General features: G+C 53.0%; 1 protein-coding gene across 13 annotated transcripts in view; it reads left to right on the top strand.

The window, feature by feature from the left end:
* NFIX (nuclear factor I X) overlaps positions 1-17,522 on the top strand; it is a 104,635-nt gene that overhangs the window by 13,358 nt on the left and 73,755 nt on the right. For 5 of the 13 annotated variants that reach the window (XM_033198127.1, XM_033198121.1, XM_033198125.1 and 2 more), the window contains exons 1-2: positions 16,106-16,453; positions 16,792-17,323. In XM_033198127.1, coding sequence (XP_033054018.1) covers positions 16,250-16,453; positions 16,792-17,323 — 736 coding nt within the window. In that variant the 5' untranslated portion in view covers positions 16,106-16,249. Of the gene's footprint in view, positions 1-15,620; positions 15,808-16,105; positions 16,491-16,767; positions 17,324-17,522 lie in introns of those variants that run through there. The other 8 variants (XM_033198132.1, XM_033198128.1, XM_033198124.1 and 5 more) reach the window with 6 other exon arrangements.

Below are 17,522 nucleotides of genomic sequence, written 5' to 3'. Positions count from 1 at the left end.
GGCTTGAGCCACCACGCCCGGCCCACTGTGGACTTTTCAGCCGAGCCTGGGTTTTTTCATCCCTCTGGCAGGGCTGCATCCCTAAAGGTGAGTCCCTAAAAGTAGGCTCTGAGCACAGGGCCTGGTATACAAGCAGTGCTCCAGTGTCAGCAGGCATTTCTGTCAGTCCTGACCCCATAAACCTGGTGTGTTTTCATCTTGATTGGTGGTCCTGACTCCAAGCAGCTTGGTGTTCTCCGGATCCCGGGGGGAGCCCATGCTGACGCTACTCGCTTGCTCCAATCTTCCTGTCTCTCTGATTTTCTCACTTTGTTCCTCCCTTTCTCTCCTAGCTTTTCTTGATCTTTCCCCAAGTCCCTCTGTTTTCTCCAGGTCTCTGCTGGCCCTGCCCAGGCCTGGAGCTCAGGGAAAACGTGGGAAACAGGCACAGGGTACACATTCCTCACTGAAGCCAGCCAGGCCTGCAGTCCTCCATGCTCTGAGCCCCCTGATTACCCTCCTGGGCCCCCCCAAACCCCAGCAAGAAGCTGGAGGCTGAGCACTTGAGCTGACACAATAGGTGAAGGAGAGGCTCTGTCACAGGGTCCTCTGAAACCTATCACCTCTAAGGTTTGCAGACAGGTGGAGTCCCACTGAATGTGATGGAAAAGCCAAGGCCCAGGAGGAAACTGGAGTGAGTTCCTCCTGCAGTTCCAGAGAGCCTCCCTATCCTCGCTGTAGCCAGGTCCTCACGGAGGTAGATTTGCGGGGGTCTCCCAGTCCCAGTCCCACACACCGCCTCATCCCCACTCACAGTCAACGCCCGCAACACCCCGCCACCCGCAGTCTGTCGCGCAGTGACAGCCTGTCACAAGCACTGCCGCACACCGGCACAATCTGTCGTCCACGCACAGTCTCACACACAACCTGTCACACACACGCACACACACACACACACAGCGGCACAGTCGCACACACAGCCAGCCTCACGCGATCACACCAAGCGTCACAGCTTGTCACAGCCATAGATTCCTCACAATAAAAATAACAGCTACCGACTCCAGAGCAATTATGCCTGGGCAGCGGGTGGGTGGGGGGGAAGGCGGGTGGGCATACATGACCTCCTGTGACCCTCCCAAGACGAGGCAGGTATGAGTCACCTGTTTTACAGATGAGGAAACAGAGGCCACAAGGTCAAGTGCCAAGGTCATGGGGCTAGAAGCAGGGTGGTGGGGATTACCCAGCCAGATTCCCAGGAGTGAGCAAAACTTAAACAGGTTCACTCCAGCTTTTCAACCCCCTCCTGGCCACCTGAGGCTCCTCCTTCTGGCCTTCCCATGGGAATTCCCTTCCTATTCCCCGGTTCTAAGAAGCCCAGAGCAAGAAGCAGGAGGAAGAGGCTTACTGGTTTCCTGCTTAAGGGTGTTCAAAACCGTCTGCCTTTGGCTGGGAAAACTGGGCCACACCCTCCCCACCAAATGCTACTTGGCTCCAAGTGGGGTACTGATGGGCACTGAGAAACCGCTGGGCAGTGTGGGGGCTATCAGAGGGGCAACTACAAGTACAGTGGCACTAGGCTTGAGTATCTGATGTGTGAGTGGCCATGTGGAGGACTGGAGTTGGTCCACAGTGGTGGCAGCTTGTGGTCCTTTGGGGGATTTGGTGGGTAGAATCGGGCAGAGGGTCTTCAAAGGCAGAGAAGTCTCAGGACTTCAAACCAACATCCTGACCCTGTCCACACAGGTGGAGTGACCCGCCTTGAGCCCGGGGGGCCTCCAGGAGCCCCCTGGCCCAGGCAGGCCCCAGCCTCCACCGCCCCTGGGACCCTCCGCAGTCCAGGGCGCTTCCTCCTCTGCAACCCACTTTTCCCTTGCTTTCCCCTTCTTTGTTCCTCCCCCGCCTGCTCCTGGGGCTTCCCCCATTGGAGTTGCCTCCGCCAAAACCAACAGGGCTCCAACGACATCCCGCCTTGGCCTGCCCGGCGGCCGGCCCTGCCCCATGGCCTGCTCAGGGGCCAGATCCGGGCTCGACTGGGTCCAGAGGGCAGCCCCCGCGCACGTGGCTACTCCCAAGGCGTGCGCGAGCACTCGCACACCCCCCTGCCCTGCCCTGCTCTGAAGGGCACCTAGGTGTGCTCTTGCACGTCCCTGTTTGACACCCCAGCCCAGCACTCGGACGTGTGCACGCACATAAGCATGCTCTCATACAGTTGCTCCCACCCGGGTCTGCAGCAGGCCCTTGCCCGCTGTCCCCAATCAGGAACTAAGGCATCGAAAGCTTATGTGCTCACCTAGGCCTGACATTCCCAATGATACTGGCTGGTGCACTCACACCCATAAACATGCCCCATCGGGCACCACGTGGGGGTCCTGAACGCAAGCATTCACTCCCCTGCTTTCCCTCCGATGGAGCTTCCAAGCACAGGTACTCGTGCCCAGGGCCCCCATGGGGAGCTCCAGGTGGGTCTGTGAGCCTGCTCTGATGCCCACACACGTGGCTCCAGGCCTATGCGGGTACACACCTCTCCAGCCTGGACACGCGTGTTTCACGAGTCACACACCTGCCAGGCCGCCCAGGGCATCTGGCTTCAAAGTGGCATTCAGGTTGTTGGGGGAGCTGGCAGGGAAGGGAGGCCTAATTCCCACCTCCCCCATCCCTCTCGGAACACCCGCCTCCCCGTATGTCCCTGGGGGCACAGGTGAGACATCCCAGAACTGCTGCTGCCCAGTGGCGCCCCTGCATGTGCTATATTTATATTTGAAATTTGTACCTTTATATATACTTTTTATATGTAAGAACGGCTCCCCCCTCTTCCCGCTCCACGTTTGTACTTGGATTTTACCACCCCCACTAGGCTTCGACCCAAACCTGCAAAAACCATTTCGCCAGGCAGGGATGTAGGGGGAGGCGGGAGCAGCCCTCCCCCTCTCCACTGCGGACGTCCCACGTTCTTAAAGACCGGGGACCCCCCTCCCCCAAGGGCCGGACTGCAGCGCCGAATCCCGCAGCCCCAGAAACACAATCGCGGGGGTGGGTGCTGGCGGCGAGACGTTGCTTTTTGGTGTGTGTTTGCAGTTACCGCTTAAATTAACCCTGAGTGACGACTTGCAATTCGCCACAAAGAGGCCATTTAATGCCCCCCACCACCCCACCTCGGGAGAAATTTCCACTTGCCCCCGAGTCCAGCTCGGGCGGCACGCTACCCGCCCTCCAGGCCTTCGCTCCAGGTGCGCCCGGGCAGTGGAGATGAGTTCCCTGCGTGAGCCATGGACTTCAGGAGTGAGGCTGGGTGGGTTTTAGAGGGGTGGGGGCAGAGGCAGGGGGTTGTGCCGGGACTCCCCAGACGCTCCACTGCCCAATCATAGCTCTTCGATGTCCCAGCCTGGGTGGAGAAAGTTAGATGGTACTCCAGCGTCTCCTCCGGGTCCCCCGAACAGAGAAGCTGGGCTGCACCCCATGTTGGCACGAACATCCCCTCCCCAGTGTCTCTGTGCATTAGGTCGCGTGCCAGTACGTACCCTACCTGAGATAGCCCCTCTGCCAAGTGCGCCCCTCGACGGGTGTCCCTCGTCCACGGGCTCCTTTCATTGTAGCCTTTCTGGAGGTTCTCAAGGCACGTGGCATTTCCCAGACTCGCTGCAACAGACTCAAGACTGGGGGGAGGGGGCTTATGGACGTAGAGGTGGTGGGGAGGTCTCTCCGGGGCCCAAGCAGGAGGAGGGAAGGTCGTGTGCTTTTCATGTGCCAGGCAAAATGGGTGCTGACGGTCACTGCCACTTGCACCGCACACTGCGGGGTGGGAGAGGACAGCAAGTGCCTAGACCGTGCAGAAGGCCCAGAACCTGGGCGCTAGGGGGCCGCGGGCCACTAGCGGGCTGTGCGCAAAGCCCGCCGTGCGCGTGCGCCGTGACGAAAAGGCGGGAAGCGGCGCTTCGAGGCCCCGGATGTAAGACGCGACTTGTGGCATGTACCAGGGTGGCTCCGACGACGGAACCGCCATGGGTGCTGAGTGGAGAGTGGGGACCGTGGACCCCAGGGGCAGGTGAGGGGAAACTGGGAGCCTAGGTCAGGCTTTCGACCGTTTGCACGGCCAGAGGCTCCTCAATGATCCCTCCCAGGCACCGTAGTCTCTCTAGTGGGTCCCGGTGGCGTCCTCCCGGCCCCTCGCTGCGCAAGCACGGCCCTCTCCTGCCTGGGCGCGGCCTGCCCCTCACAGTGAACTCCCCCCGGCCCACCCCCAAAAAGTGACCCTGCGCTGGTGGGCATGGAGGACTGTCCCGGTTCACCATTTGCTGCGTCAAAGGCCGCCGCCAAAAGGGGCTCCGATGTCGGCATTTTTGCCTTAAGGCTAGTTTGTACCCCAGGCGCGCGGGGTTTGGGGGCTCAGGGCCGCCTGTGCCTCAGTTTCTCTCCTCCTTCGCCCATCCTGACATCCGACGGAGGATAATGAGCGTTCGAGGGCTTTGGCTGTGAATGCGATGTTGATGATTGCTGTGATTCTTTGGGTGCTTGGGAGAGTTTGGGGTTTAACTGCCCCCAAATCCGAGGACAGCTTGGGGGCGTCCCTTCGGAGAGGGTCTCTCCGCGTCGCATAGTGAGTGACTACCCCGGTCTCTGAGGAACCTCACCTTCAATCCCCGAGCCTTCTCTTTTGGGGGAGTAAAGGCGGGGAAACGTACCAGGGGAGATTTTTGTTTGTTTCCAGGGTTGGCTGGATTTGGGGTAGTTTGGCCTCCAGCGAGCGCGGGGAAGAAATGGGACTAAGTGGCAGAAAATGCGCTTTCCCTTTCTCTCTTCTGCCTTCAGGCCGCAGGGAGTTGCGCAGCCTCTAAAAAAAATCTTTAAAAACCTAAAACCTCCCCTCCAAGTCCCTTTCGATCTACGCCACCTTCCCTCTCGGGCTGATTTCTTGAATTTGGGGCGGCGAGGCCTCCCCACCCATTGCTTCCAGCCCTTTTGCAGCACTTCCTGGGCAGGCCAGGGGAGAGGACGGAAAAGCGGAAAAAGAACGTGTGCGCCCTACGGACCCGACTTAACCTGTTGGAGGAGGAAGCTGGTGTCGGGCTGAAGTCCCCCGAGCCACCCCCGGAGCCAGAGCAGCCCCCAGGCATTCAGAGAAAGGCGCCGGTCTCCAGTCCCCTCGGAAGCCGGTCCTAAACCCGACTTCTCATCACCCGAATTACTTAAATGCGCTTTGATGGTGTTAGGTCCTTTTCCACGTGCGGATGACTCAGCCCGCTGCAGCTGCGCCGAGGGAGGTGACCCTGGGGCAGCGGCTGACCCTGCTGCGCCCTGCACCCTGGACCCAGACACGGCCCATCCCAGCAGCAACCCTGCCCCAAGCTCCCAGACCACACTTAGCTTTTTTTTTCCCCCTTACTCTTCGAGTCTTTTTCCTCTTCTCTAAAAACATTTTTTTTAATTTAAAGGAGTTTTATTACTTTATATATATATACATACATATATATAAAGCATATGAGACAGAGGCTGAATGGTAGAAACAGGCTGTTAAAAAAAGAAAACTACGTGCCGGTGGACGCTTCGTGGAGCTGGCCAGCCTCGCCTGCCCCGCCACTGAGCTTGCGGTCGCCCCGATTCTCTAGCAGACCCGGACGTGGGGCACCTGAGATCTCCGCCACTGAAAAGGCGCTATAGAAATGCAAGGAATTATTATGATTTTAATAAAATTGTCTCATTTAGGAGCGAGCTTCTGCGCTGCCTCTGTCGTCGGAGCCCGGGTTTGCCACGGCAAAGTCTGTAATCAGAGAAAAATACCAGCTTTGTTGAGGGTTAGAATATATCATTGGCTAATGTGTGTGGTTTTCTTTTTAAATAATGCTAAGCATTGGAATAATTAAAGAGTGAGAAATAACTCGTCTCTCCTCTCTCCTCTCCATTCAGCATTGTCTTATTTAAGGGCGGAAAGCGCGCTTTTCGGCAGAGCTGGTTAGTTTTTAATGCGGGCTTTTTTTTTTTCTCACCCGCCGTTCCCTCCGCTCCGGTCTGATTCGCAAATCCCCAAACTGGCACAAACCGGGAAACTTGCGGCCGGCCGTTCTTCTCCCCGAGTTGGAGACAGCCCTCTCCTCTTCCCTCCCCCGCCTCTGGGCCCTGACCCACTGCCTGGTTTGCGCTAGAGCCGTTTAAAAAAGAAAGAAAGGAAGAAAGGAGCCGGGCTCTGGTACCCCGATGCCAGCCGAGGGCGCGTTTCCCAGGCGGCGGGCTGGTGGGAGAGTCAAACCCGGGTGTGGGGAAGCAGCCTCGCTGCCTACTCTGCATCCTCTCCCCTAAAAAGAATCAAGTATTTCTAGAGATCGCCTGCTCATAGGGCTCAGATCCCTTGTCATATTTTAAATTAAATTGAATAGTTCTTTCTTTCCAGCCCTATATGCAATAGGAAGAGAAAATGCAGTCTTGGAGAGCCCGCCTTGGCAACCCTGTGCCCTTGATAGAGGAGAGAGCTGCCCACTTGGGCTGGGCCTGGCATCCAGCCCCAGAGGAGTGCTCTTGCCACTGGCCACAGGGCCTGGATTTGGGGAGGAAGAGCAGGGTCCAGGGCCAGTGGCTGGGCACGGCCTGGAGAGATGTGGGAGTTGGGGAAAGGACTTTTTTTTTTTTTTTTTTTTTTTATCAGAGCTGCAGAGGTTCTGGGCTGGTGGTAGGGGGCTGGTGGTAGGTGAGGTGGCTGCGGTGGCCCTTCCCCCAGGTGTGGGGTAGACCGCTTAGAAGGGAAAGGGGATCCTGAAGTGCCTGGGCAAGAAACAGCTCCCTGTGAGAAAGCAATGGGAAAAATGGGCAATAAATGGGCATAGGGGCTAGTGCCCACAGGCATTAGTGGCTGTGAAGTGCTTTTGAGTTGCAAAGGGAGCTTTTTATTTATTTGCTTCAGGTGTTTTTCATTACATGTGTTTCCCTTTTATTTTCCTTGTTATTTGGTCCTTAGACTTTTCAGCGATCCCTTGTATTCGTCTTTTTACATAAGCAGAAACTTTTTTTTTCCTCCTTAGAGAGATACTGTGGGAGGTATTTTGCCTTCAGTGCTTTCTCTTTCCTGCTTTTTTTAAAATTTAATTTTAAAATTATAAAGTAAATTTAGTGCTAGTGAAAGTGAGGGGGGGAACCAGCTGGGGCTGGAGCCAGGGAAGGGATAGGCAGAGGCAGGGTTCTCTGCCTCCCTTCTTGAGGCAGCCCCTCCCCAGGACCCTGGGCCCAGGCTGGTGCCGCTTGCTCACTCTCTCTGCTCTCTTCTCTTGATGCCGTTCTGCTCCCCTCACCTCCCTGCAGGGCTCTTGTGGACAGGGATGGGGACAGTGTATCCCAGTGGGTGCCCATTCTCCCTTTGGGAACCCCTGGCTCTGCAGAGTCACTTTCCCTCATGACCTACATACTGAGGTCCCCCATTCCCTGCCTGCCAGGCAAGCAGGGCGAGAGGAGGGGCCCTTGCTCCCCTCAGACACTAAGGCTGTTTGACTTTCAGCTGCGGGTCCTGTTCGTCCCCCATACATGCCCTGTTAGTCTGCTAAACCCGCTGCACAGTTGGTTGCCCTGTTGATGGGATCAGAGTTGGGCAGGCATAGAGAGAAGACACACACACACACACACACACACACACACACACACGCGCGCGCGCACGTACTCTGCAGCAGTGAGGATGAGAGGGGCTTCTATTTGCCACACATTTTTGTGGTCACATGAATAGCACACTCTGCTCTATAACACGTGTATGCACATAGGTGTTTGCATTTGACGATACTGGTGTGACAAGGAGGTATTTCTAAGCCATAGAAATTATGATAACTGTGTAGCTTAAAAATTTAAGGCCTGTTCAGCGGGCCTGAAAATGTTTATTTCTTAATCTGGGTGGGGTTACATGGGTGTGTTCACTTTGTGAAAGTGTATCAAGCGGCATAGCTTACAATGTGTGCAATTTTTATACATGCCTTGCTTCAGTTAAAAAGTTTACTTAAAAAAAAGAAGCCCCAGTCTCAAAAGTAAAGAAAAACCTGTGCATTACAAAATAATAATAAAAATTTAAATAAAAATTTATTCTAGCCTGCTTTGCTTAGTCCTTCCTGCTAGGAATGGTGGGAGGGCTTGCAAAAAATAGCGGGCTGATAAAAAAGCTAGCAGGCATGTGGTCCACGAGGCATCCTGACCGGTCCACATGTGTGGAGTGCCTGAAAACCGCCTACAGACAGGTATAGAGGTAGGATTTTAACATCTCAGGGCTAAAGGATAAGAAATGGTAAGGAGTAAGTTACGTGCCAATTACATTTTGCTGTCAACATCTGGAAAGCAAAATTGCAGCTGTTCTCTCTGCCCCTGCTCCCCTGCATTACCACCTCTTCTTTTTTTTTTTTTTTTGCACACTTACATTTTTTGTACGCTTGCCATTTATACTTCGGTTTTCTGCACTGTTAAAACAATTCCATGGCTCTGTTCAAATTGGGTTGTTGGGTTTGAGTTTTTTTTTTTTTTTTTTTATGGTTCTTGTAGTCTGACAGTATAATTTTTGGAGGGATTTATTTAAACAGGCCCAGAAGCCATTGATAATCCCCTCCCTTTTCTTTCACCCTCTCTGTCTTCCCAGAACTGCTCAGGCCAGCAGTGAGGGGGAGGACGCTCGGCAGCCCTTGCCGGGCTCCTTCCTTTCGCGTCTGCTCCTCTGGGCAGGTACTGACAGCTTCGCCCTCCATGGCCCTTCTGCGGTGTTTTTGTTTTCTCTTCGCCCCCCAAAAATATTTGAACCAAAAAGCCTCTTTTTTTTTTCCTCCACCCACAGCAAACTGAAAGGGCTAGTGAACCGTGATTCAACAGAGCGAGGGCGCCTCTTTTCTTCCTTAGCATTAATTAACTCAAGTTCGTTAGGACGTTGGGTCTGTCGCCCACAGTTTTCTCTTGTGTGTGCTGAATCGGGTCATAGAGGGAGACTTCCCGTGCAAACAGTTTGTGTTGGAGCTGAAGGACGCAGAGGGGGAGAGAGGGTGAGAAAGAAAGGGAGCCGGGGAGGGACGGAGTGTGGCCGAGGGGTGGGCATGGTCCGAGCTCCTCAAGGCACCCCCAGTGTCAGGCTCTACAGGGGCTAGACACCAGGGAAATGTGGATTTTTGGGTTTCCTGGGCAATGATCCTGATAATAAAATAGTTGGGGGAGCAATACATTTTGAGGAATTGAAAAATGACCTCTTTCTAACTCCTAAAATTGTACATTTTGGGGTTCTGGCCACTGCCTGTGGCTGAAGCAATTGCAAGAAAGAGGTTCCCTCAGGACTGAGGGTGCCAGGCCGATCTGAGGGCAGGTGGTGAGGAGAAATCCTTCCTTGCTCCTTGTCTCTCCTGTGGCAGGGGAAACAGAACTGGTAAAATGAAGGGGGGTGTCTGGACTGATCCTGATGGAGCTCTTACAGAGGGACTGGGAAGGCCCCTGCCTTTTGGGTTTTGTCACCTTGCCCTGACCCCCACTCCCCGGCTCCCACCCCAAGGAGGGGATTTGCTGTGGTGTTTGGGGGTGAGTTTTCAACATTTTGCCATTTGCTCTGGCCTTCTCTCTCGCCTTCCAGATATTTTCACAGTGTGCTGGGCCCAGACCTCATCTTCACGTGCTGGTCTCTCTTTGCCTTGCCTTTTGTCACTTTTTCAGTTCTTCAGAAAAAGTTGTGAAGCTAGCCTGTGCAGTTCTTCCCTCTTCCAGGGCCCTTGGCCACCATGAAGTGACACTTCCCAAGCCGATTAGGTATGTGAGGCTCTGCACTTCCCTTGCCCCCGGAAGCCCTTCGTTGTCATCCGTCCTTCACGCACTTTGGAGGGTTTTATCCCCATACAGCCTGCCGGCTGGAGAAGAGAGCTTCCCCAGCTTTTACTTCTATTTGGTGACACAAGGAAGTTTCAAGCTAAATAATGAATTAAAGACTACGGTTTTTGTTTCCCATTCCTTGTAGAGGATGAGATGAAAGTAAACAATTTCCAGTTGCCCTAGAGAGAATAGATTGTCTCCCCCAATATCCCCATTCCTACCCTATTTTATTCTGTGCCAAGAGGGTAAGGGAGATGTGCCTGGAGCAGAGGAGCATTTGGAGCCAGAACGAGGCTGCCTGTTGGCCCGATCCCAGGCCACCGCTCCGGGTTTGTAGTCTGGAGGAGAAAAGGAAGGGGGGGGGCGTTGGTTTACAGGAGAGAAGTGTGCGGCCTGGCTGTGAGGCAGACCCTGTCCTAGACCCAGCACCGGGGTGTGGGGTGAATCCATTCAGCCAGCATGAGGACACTAGAAAGAAACTGCGCAGAGCCGCCTTTCCTGAGCAGAGGAAAACAGGCCCAAGTCAGCCAAAAACCCGCTTTGTCCAAATTATCCGAGCTCCCTCGCAAAGTGCATTTTCCGGTTTCCATTCCTGGAGTTTCCAGACTCTTGGATGATTTTGTTCTGACTGCAGAGCCCCTTCTCGTTGGCCCCCAACCGAGGGGAGGCCCCACCCTCCTCTAGGATAAGCAGCAGGGCCCCTTCCCTGGCTGCCCGGTGCTGCCGCCGCGTCATGTCTGCAGTTCCCTTCCCATCTCTGGCCGCTGTCTGGCCACTGTCTTCTTGTGGCCTTCCACGAAGCAGCGGTAATCTTGGGACAAGGTGGGAGAGCTCAGGGTTACGAAGCCAGCTTCTTTTGGTTCAGACCAAGGCTGAATTATAAAATTCCAACCACTGGGCAAACTAATTGGGGCTCTGTTTATGGCCTTTTTAATTTTCCGTGTCCTTTCTTACCCAGGCTGCAGATATGCTTTAGTAAAATGGATATTGGAATATCTGGTCATTTCTGTGCAGTGTTGTCGGTTATTTGCTCTGATTGCCTGTAGTTACCCAGATCAACATGGGCCCAAGTGTCCAGGATCTGAAAGAATAAATCTGGGCCTTAAGGCCAGCAGGATGTGGACAAATAGGATTTTTTTTTTTTAAGATAAAGAAGCCTCCTGAAAGTGGCCCTGTCTTAAAATATACAACTTCTTATGCTTCTAGATGTTTCACTATAGGTAGATGTGGGCAGGTTGCAAAACCTATCTCAGTCTGGGAAGATTATTTTGTTTCCTTGAAGAATTTTTAACACTGTATATGTGAGTGAGGTACTGTACATATTTTCCTAAAATAATCCATAAGGCCTCAGTGGACAGGTCTGTTGTGTGGAGTTTTTGAAAACCATGCATTTCTTCTCATGGAGAAGCGGTCATTTTCCTTAACTGGTTTTTCTTTTTCTGCTGCGACGCAGAGCCCTTTTCTGTCTTATTTTTCCTCCTCTGCTGTTCTGTTTCCCTCCATCTTTGTCCTTCTTTCTTTGCAGTTGTGGGCCCAGCTTGGCACTCTCTCTCCAGGTTTGGCTTTTTTCTCTTTTTTCATTCTCCTTCTCTCTATTTCTCTTTCTCCGTGGCCCTTTCAGTCTTTTTCTGTTGGGGGCACATTTTTCCTAGTGATGGCTGAAACTGGCATGGGTATGTATTTTAGAAATGTTTCAGTGAAAACTGTTGCTTTTTTTTTTTTTTTTTTTTTTTTTTACCAAATAGTACTCAACAATAAAAGACAGAGGCTTTTCTTCCACAAAGGCAGCAAAATCCCTTTCCACAAACCAAAAGCCCATGTGAATTTTTAAAAAGTCTTATTTCTGGCGTCTCGATGATTATTCTCTCCAATGGGGGAAATACCTTTTCCCCCCAATGTTTCCTGCTTTTCCTTCCCCCCCCTTGTCTTTTTTTTTTTTTTCCTTTTCCTATTACCAGCATCACTGGCTTCCTTTCCCCGTTTCCCGCATCCTTCTACTCTGTGGCCTGCATATCCCCTCACTTCTTCCATCGCCTGAACTCTTACACTTGCCAGTGACTCAGACCTGGAGAAGCCTTGAATCATATGAGGGATTTTTTGTCTTGATTCTGGTCTTTGGTGCAGGATGTAAAGCGGTCTGATCTCCTGCCTGGGGCTGGAGGGGAGAAGGGAAGGAGTCTGGGCCAGGGACAGGTAATCTTCCAACAGGAGCCTCCACTCTCTTAACAAAAGGGGGACAGTTTCCTTTTGTCTGGGGCTCATGAGGGGCGTGTCTGGGCTGATGGCCGCCACCAGTGGCATGCAGGAGGAGGGGGCCTGCAGTGGAGGGTGCTTGAAATGTTTCTAATGGAACCTGAGCAATTCCTCTGTGTGTGCCGAAAGTAGGAGGGGAGGAAAGGAGGGAGGGAGCAGAGAGAAATAGAGAAAGAGACCTTCTCATCACCCTAAGCATCAGAATATCCTGGCCACTCCTCCAGAAAGGCCTTCCCCACTGGGAGCTAGCAGCCCATAGAGAGAAAGGGGTGAGGGGAAAGTATTTGCGTGAGAATCTTCTGCCCACCTGCAAGGTTATAGCCACTGGCAGGAGAAGGACAATTGACAATTGTTCTTCCTCCAACTTTCTGCCCTGGGAAAGGCCTGTTGCTCCTTCTGTTAAGAGAGCCTTGAGGGTGTGCTTGGGGCTCTTTGTGGGTCCCTGAGGCTCTATTGAGACACTCTTTTGCGGCCTCTCCTCTGATCTCTCCGCCATTCCATGGAGTTTTGACCCCCAACCCCTCTCCAGGAGCCAATCGTGCATCTTGTCCTGTTTCCCTAACTTATACATGGATCCTTCCATCTGTCATCTCCCAGCTGTGGGACTGTTGCTGCCCCCACCTCTATCCCTGACCCAGTTGTACCACCAGATTCAGATTCAACCCATATTAAGCACGTCTCTTCTACTGTGGCACTGTGGTCTGTGAAGCGGAACATGCCAGGATTCTCCAGGAGGCTCGTGTTGGCCATTTTCTGTTTGGTGTCTAATATTTAGTATAAATCAGAATACAAGAAAAACACCTCGATGCCAAATATAAACTCACTTGTAGTTTTTAATGACCTCACCTTGACTTTAGAAGGCAAAATTGCTTCCGCAAGTTGGAGAGGCAGGATTTGGTACCTTATGTCATGTCGCCAAGCTAACATCTTTGGCTGATTGAACTGAAGCTGGTTATTAACATGATGTGAATTACTGGACACCACCCTAAGAGGCCTGTCTCTGATAACACCTGCCTTCTGTACTCTCACTTCTAACCGTTTCTTTCAGGGGTCAGCCATGAGCTCAGTTCACTTGAGATGGATCATTCAGGGCACAGACTGGGGTCCCAGGTGTTGGGCAGCCCCTGTCCCATTGTCAGGGTTCAGCGCCAGCCCAGGGCTGGATGTTTTATTTTGGCACGCCCCAGGTGCTCTTCTGGGAACCTTTCTGCCAACATAAAGGCCACAAAGCACAGGGTTTCAGTTGGGGAAGAAAGGGGCCCGAGTGAGCAGTGACCTTTTTTCCGTTGCCAGCTGAGGACTGAGCCTCGCTGGGGGAGAGGGCGACTGTAGGGATGGAGTTCTGAGTGGAATTGGATCCCGTTCTCCCTGTCTGCAGCCACATCCTTCCTCCTCTGCTTTTCCTTTCATATCTATTTCCTTCTTACTGCATTTCAAAGGCCTCAAGCATGGCTGCTCCATAGCTCTTACTGGAGAGACCCCTTCAGAGGTGGGACTCCCCTCCCCAGTGCTCACCTTTTCTGCCTACTGTGATGAAGGTCCCAAGTGGAGGACCAGAGCAGGAACTCCCCGGTGGGTCTCTTCTCTGTGACTTGATTTCCCCCAGGTGGCCTGCTTTTGGTAGAGCCCTTTGCTGTTTTTTGTTGTGTCCTTTCTTAGCTCTTTGCTTTTCATTTGGGTTTCTCATTTTATACTTCTGCACTTTGCACTGCTAGGGTTTGGGCCCTTTAGTCTAAATTGATTTGGGAGACAGGTAAGAAAACTAATCTCAGGTCAACTGGAGAGGGCAGATCCTGAGGAAGCGAAGAATTAAATGCCTGTGCAGTGGTGAGGGGCGTTGGTCAGATTCCTTGCTTCTGCTCAGAGGTAGTGTCCGTCTTTTTGCCTTTGTCACTTCTCCCCGGGTCTGGCTGTTGTTTGTGGCTGCGTGTAGAGCTTGTCAGGCGGAGTGCTGTGACAGGAGGCTATTTTAATAAACTGTTGCAGTTTCTCGAGCCGAGCTGTGTTGCGTTGGCATCCCTCGTCACCGCTAATGGAGCGTGCGTGGCTGGGTGTGGGCCGAAGGAGGAGGCTAAGCTTGCTGGGGGCTGGGGGAGAAGAGAGGGACGTGTGGGGTGCTGGCCTACCCCTTGTCTGAGAGTGCTTTTTCAGCAGCCAGACCTGGGGGCATCACAAGGTGGCAGTACCCTGGGCACCAGATCCCTGCCCTGGAAGTACTGCTGGCATGGACACTTTCTGAGCTCTCTTTCTTCTTATTTCTATTCATAGCACCGCAGGCTCGTGTATATGTGGCCGGGGAGGAAAACTTCCACTCGCCCCTGTGTGCTCCATAGGAAGAAAAAAAGAAAGAAAGAAAGAAAGAGATAGAAACAGAAAAAGAGAGAGTATGCAGGCCCGAGAGAAAGACTGAAACCAAAACACAGAGAGAAGGCGCAGCTGCTTCCCCAAGGCCTTCTGGGGCTCCTGCCCGCCAGCCTGCCCGGAGTCAGGCCTTTATTTATTTATTTTTTCAGGCTTAAAAAAAATTTCGAGTCTTCCACAATCCCAGTACCCCCACACTGCCCCCCCCCCAGATTTGCTGGGTGGCTGCTGCCAAATGGACCCGAGTGGGAGCCTGGAATGAAAAATTCATAACTGCTGGACTTTGCTTGTTCATTAGACGTGAACTTGTCGATTGGGCAAATTGTTTTTGGTCTCCAACTGCCGGGGGCTCTCCCCACCCTCCCGGCTCGCCCGGTTCCCTCCTCCCCTTAGACGCAGCCATTGGCTGCTCGTGGATGTCTCTTTGCCAAATAGGTGGATCCTTCTCTCTCTCTCTCTCTCTCTCTCTCTGTCTCTTTCTCCCCCCCCCCCCCCTTTTTACTGGCTTGGCACAAGCAAATGGATGGGGATTGAGCCTGAAAGGAGAGAGAGAGAGAGGGAGTTTGAGAGAGAGAAAAGGAGCAAAAAAAAAAAAAAAAAAACACCCCAAAACCCAACCAGTGCGCACACACACGCGCACACTCACACACACGCCCCATCCCATCCACGTCCTCCCTCGATCCTCGATCTCTCCCTCCCCCCCTTCTTCCTTTCCTCCCTCCCTCGCTCCCTCTCTCTCTTTTGCACGCGTCTGCCAGCAACGGTCTGCAGCCGGTCAGAACTCGTCCTCTTCCCCGGGAATCTGCGAGCTCCCCCTTTTCCTCCGATCAGGCAGCTCGAAGTTTACACCCCTGTGCCGCTGCCAAAGCCGAAAGCCTTTTTCTTCAGCTGCCGCTTTTTCCCTCCTGGGTTTTGTTTTTGTTTTTGTTTTGCACGGGGGTGGGGTGGGGTGCGTTGTTGGTTGCGGGGAGATGGTGGGAGGCTGGTTTTGATTTTTAAATTTTGCATTTTTTTCTTTCTTTCTTTTTTTTTTTTTTTAACTGGAAGAGGATGCACAGGGAAGAAATTGAAAAAAAATTTGTTGGCTTTTGTTTACCTGGCGTGTGTGGCAACCGGCTCGCTCCCTCTCTCTGCTTGCTATCCCTGACCTTTCTTTCTTTTTGCTCCTTTTAAAAAAAAATATTAATTTCCCCCTTCTGTGCAATGGAGCATGGGGGGGGGAGGAGGGGGAAGGGTTTGAGAATCCACCCAAGCCCAGCCCCTATTCCCCAGAACACCAATAATAACCCCCTTTAAAACATTTACCTTCCTCCCCTGCTCCTCCTCCTCCCCCCTCCCCCCACCCGCCCCCAACTCACAACTCTGTTGAGTCCAGAATCTCAGAATCGGGCGTTGGGCTTTGCCGGGTGCTTCAGATCAATGGTAATTATTTAATTTTTTCCAGTTTTATTTTTGTAAACAGAAATCAATTATTATTTAAACTTCAAACAAGCAAACAACCAAAGAAAAAAAAAAAACAAACAAAACCGAGAGAGCCCATCCTTCTGTCACCTGACTGAGTGGGAAAGAGGGTGAAGGGGTTGTGGGAGGCTGGGGAAGGGGTCGCAGGAAGACCCATGTAGCTTTTAACCCTAATGTGGCCGAGACAAGCACCTTATTTGTGCTAACAAGAAGTGTTTTGTTCATTATTACTGTGATTAACATTAGTATTGGTGTCGATAACAAAGCTGAAATCACATATTTAGGATTTAGGTCTGATTAAAAAATGCTGGGGTGGATGTTCCAACTGGATCAGGAGAAAAGAAAATGAAAACAGCCTGGGGAGAGGGAAGCCTGATCTGTTTCCTCACTCGCTTGCTCGTGGATGTCATTTTCTCTCTTCTTGGGGGCGGCCAAAAATCGACCGGTGTCGGGGACCAGAGGCGGCCCCGCACGCCCCCGCGTGTGCGTCCACGGGCGTCTGTGCAGACGGACATTGCGCCGGGGCGAGCTGACAGGAGTTCACGGCTGCGATAGAACATGGAGATGTCATGGGCGCGACAGAGCCTGGCGGGGATACCAGCAGCGTGTGTGTGTGGACGGCAACGTTGTCTGTGCGCGTGTGTGTGAGTGAGTGAGGGAGAGAGAGAGAGAATAGGTGTGTGTACAGGCTCCCGGTGCCTCTGTCTGGCTGCTGAGGCTGAGATGGGAGCAAGTGGCTGGCGAAGCTGGTGGTGGCTTCAAACCACACTTTTGTAGAACAATTGCAAGAGAAAATTGTTGGGGGGAGGGAGGAGGAGGAGAAGGCGGTTTTCCTTGTGCCCCCCCTTCTAACGCTGCTTTTCTCCTTCTCTCTTTCCCCCTCATCCCGTCTTCCCCTCCTCCCGTCCTCCCTCGCCCCGCATGCTCCCGGCTTGCCGCCTGCAGGATGAGTTCCACCCGTTCATCGAGGCACTGCTGCCTCACGTCCGCGCTTTCTCCTACACCTGGTTCAACCTGCAGGCGCGGAAGCGCAAGTACTTCAAGAAGCATGAAAAGCGGATGTCGAAGGACGAGGAGCGGGCGGTGAAGGACGAGCTGCTGGGCGAGAAGCCCGAGATCAAGCAGAAGTGGGCATCCCGGCTGCTGGCCAAGCTGCGCAAGGACATCCGGCCCGAGTTCCGCGAGGACTTCGTGCTGACCATCACGGGCAAGAAGCCCCCCTGCTGCGTGCTCTCCAACCCCGACCAGAAGGGCAAGATTCGGCGGATTGACTGCCTGCGCCAGGCTGACAAGGTGTGGCGGCTGGACCTGGTCATGGTGATTTTGTTTAAGGGGATCCCCCTGGAAAGTACTGATGGGGAGCGGCTCTACAAGTCGCCTCAGTGCTCGAACCCCGGCCTGTGCGTCCAGCCACATCACATTGGAGTCACAATCAAAGAACTGGATCTTTATCTGGCTTACTTTGTCCACACTCCGGGTAGGTCGTTCTCAACCATTTTTCCCCCTCATTTTATTTTACTTGCTGGCATTTGTTCTGTTTATTGTTCTCTAATTTCCAAGCGATAACTCGCCGGAGGCCTAACTGGTCTATGCCCGTCCTGCCTGGCCTGCAACACGTTCTATGGGCCCTTTTCCTTTTTCCTATCTTCTGTCTCCCCCAGCCTGCTCCATTCTTC

Source organism: Trachypithecus francoisi, unplaced genomic scaffold (genome assembly GCF_009764315.1).
Source record: "Trachypithecus francoisi isolate TF-2019V2 unplaced genomic scaffold, Tfra_2.0 Lachesis_group5, whole genome shotgun sequence".
Classification (NCBI taxonomy): Eukaryota; Metazoa; Chordata; class Mammalia; order Primates; family Cercopithecidae; genus Trachypithecus; species Trachypithecus francoisi.
This window is presented reverse-complemented; position numbering and strand designations above follow the sequence as displayed.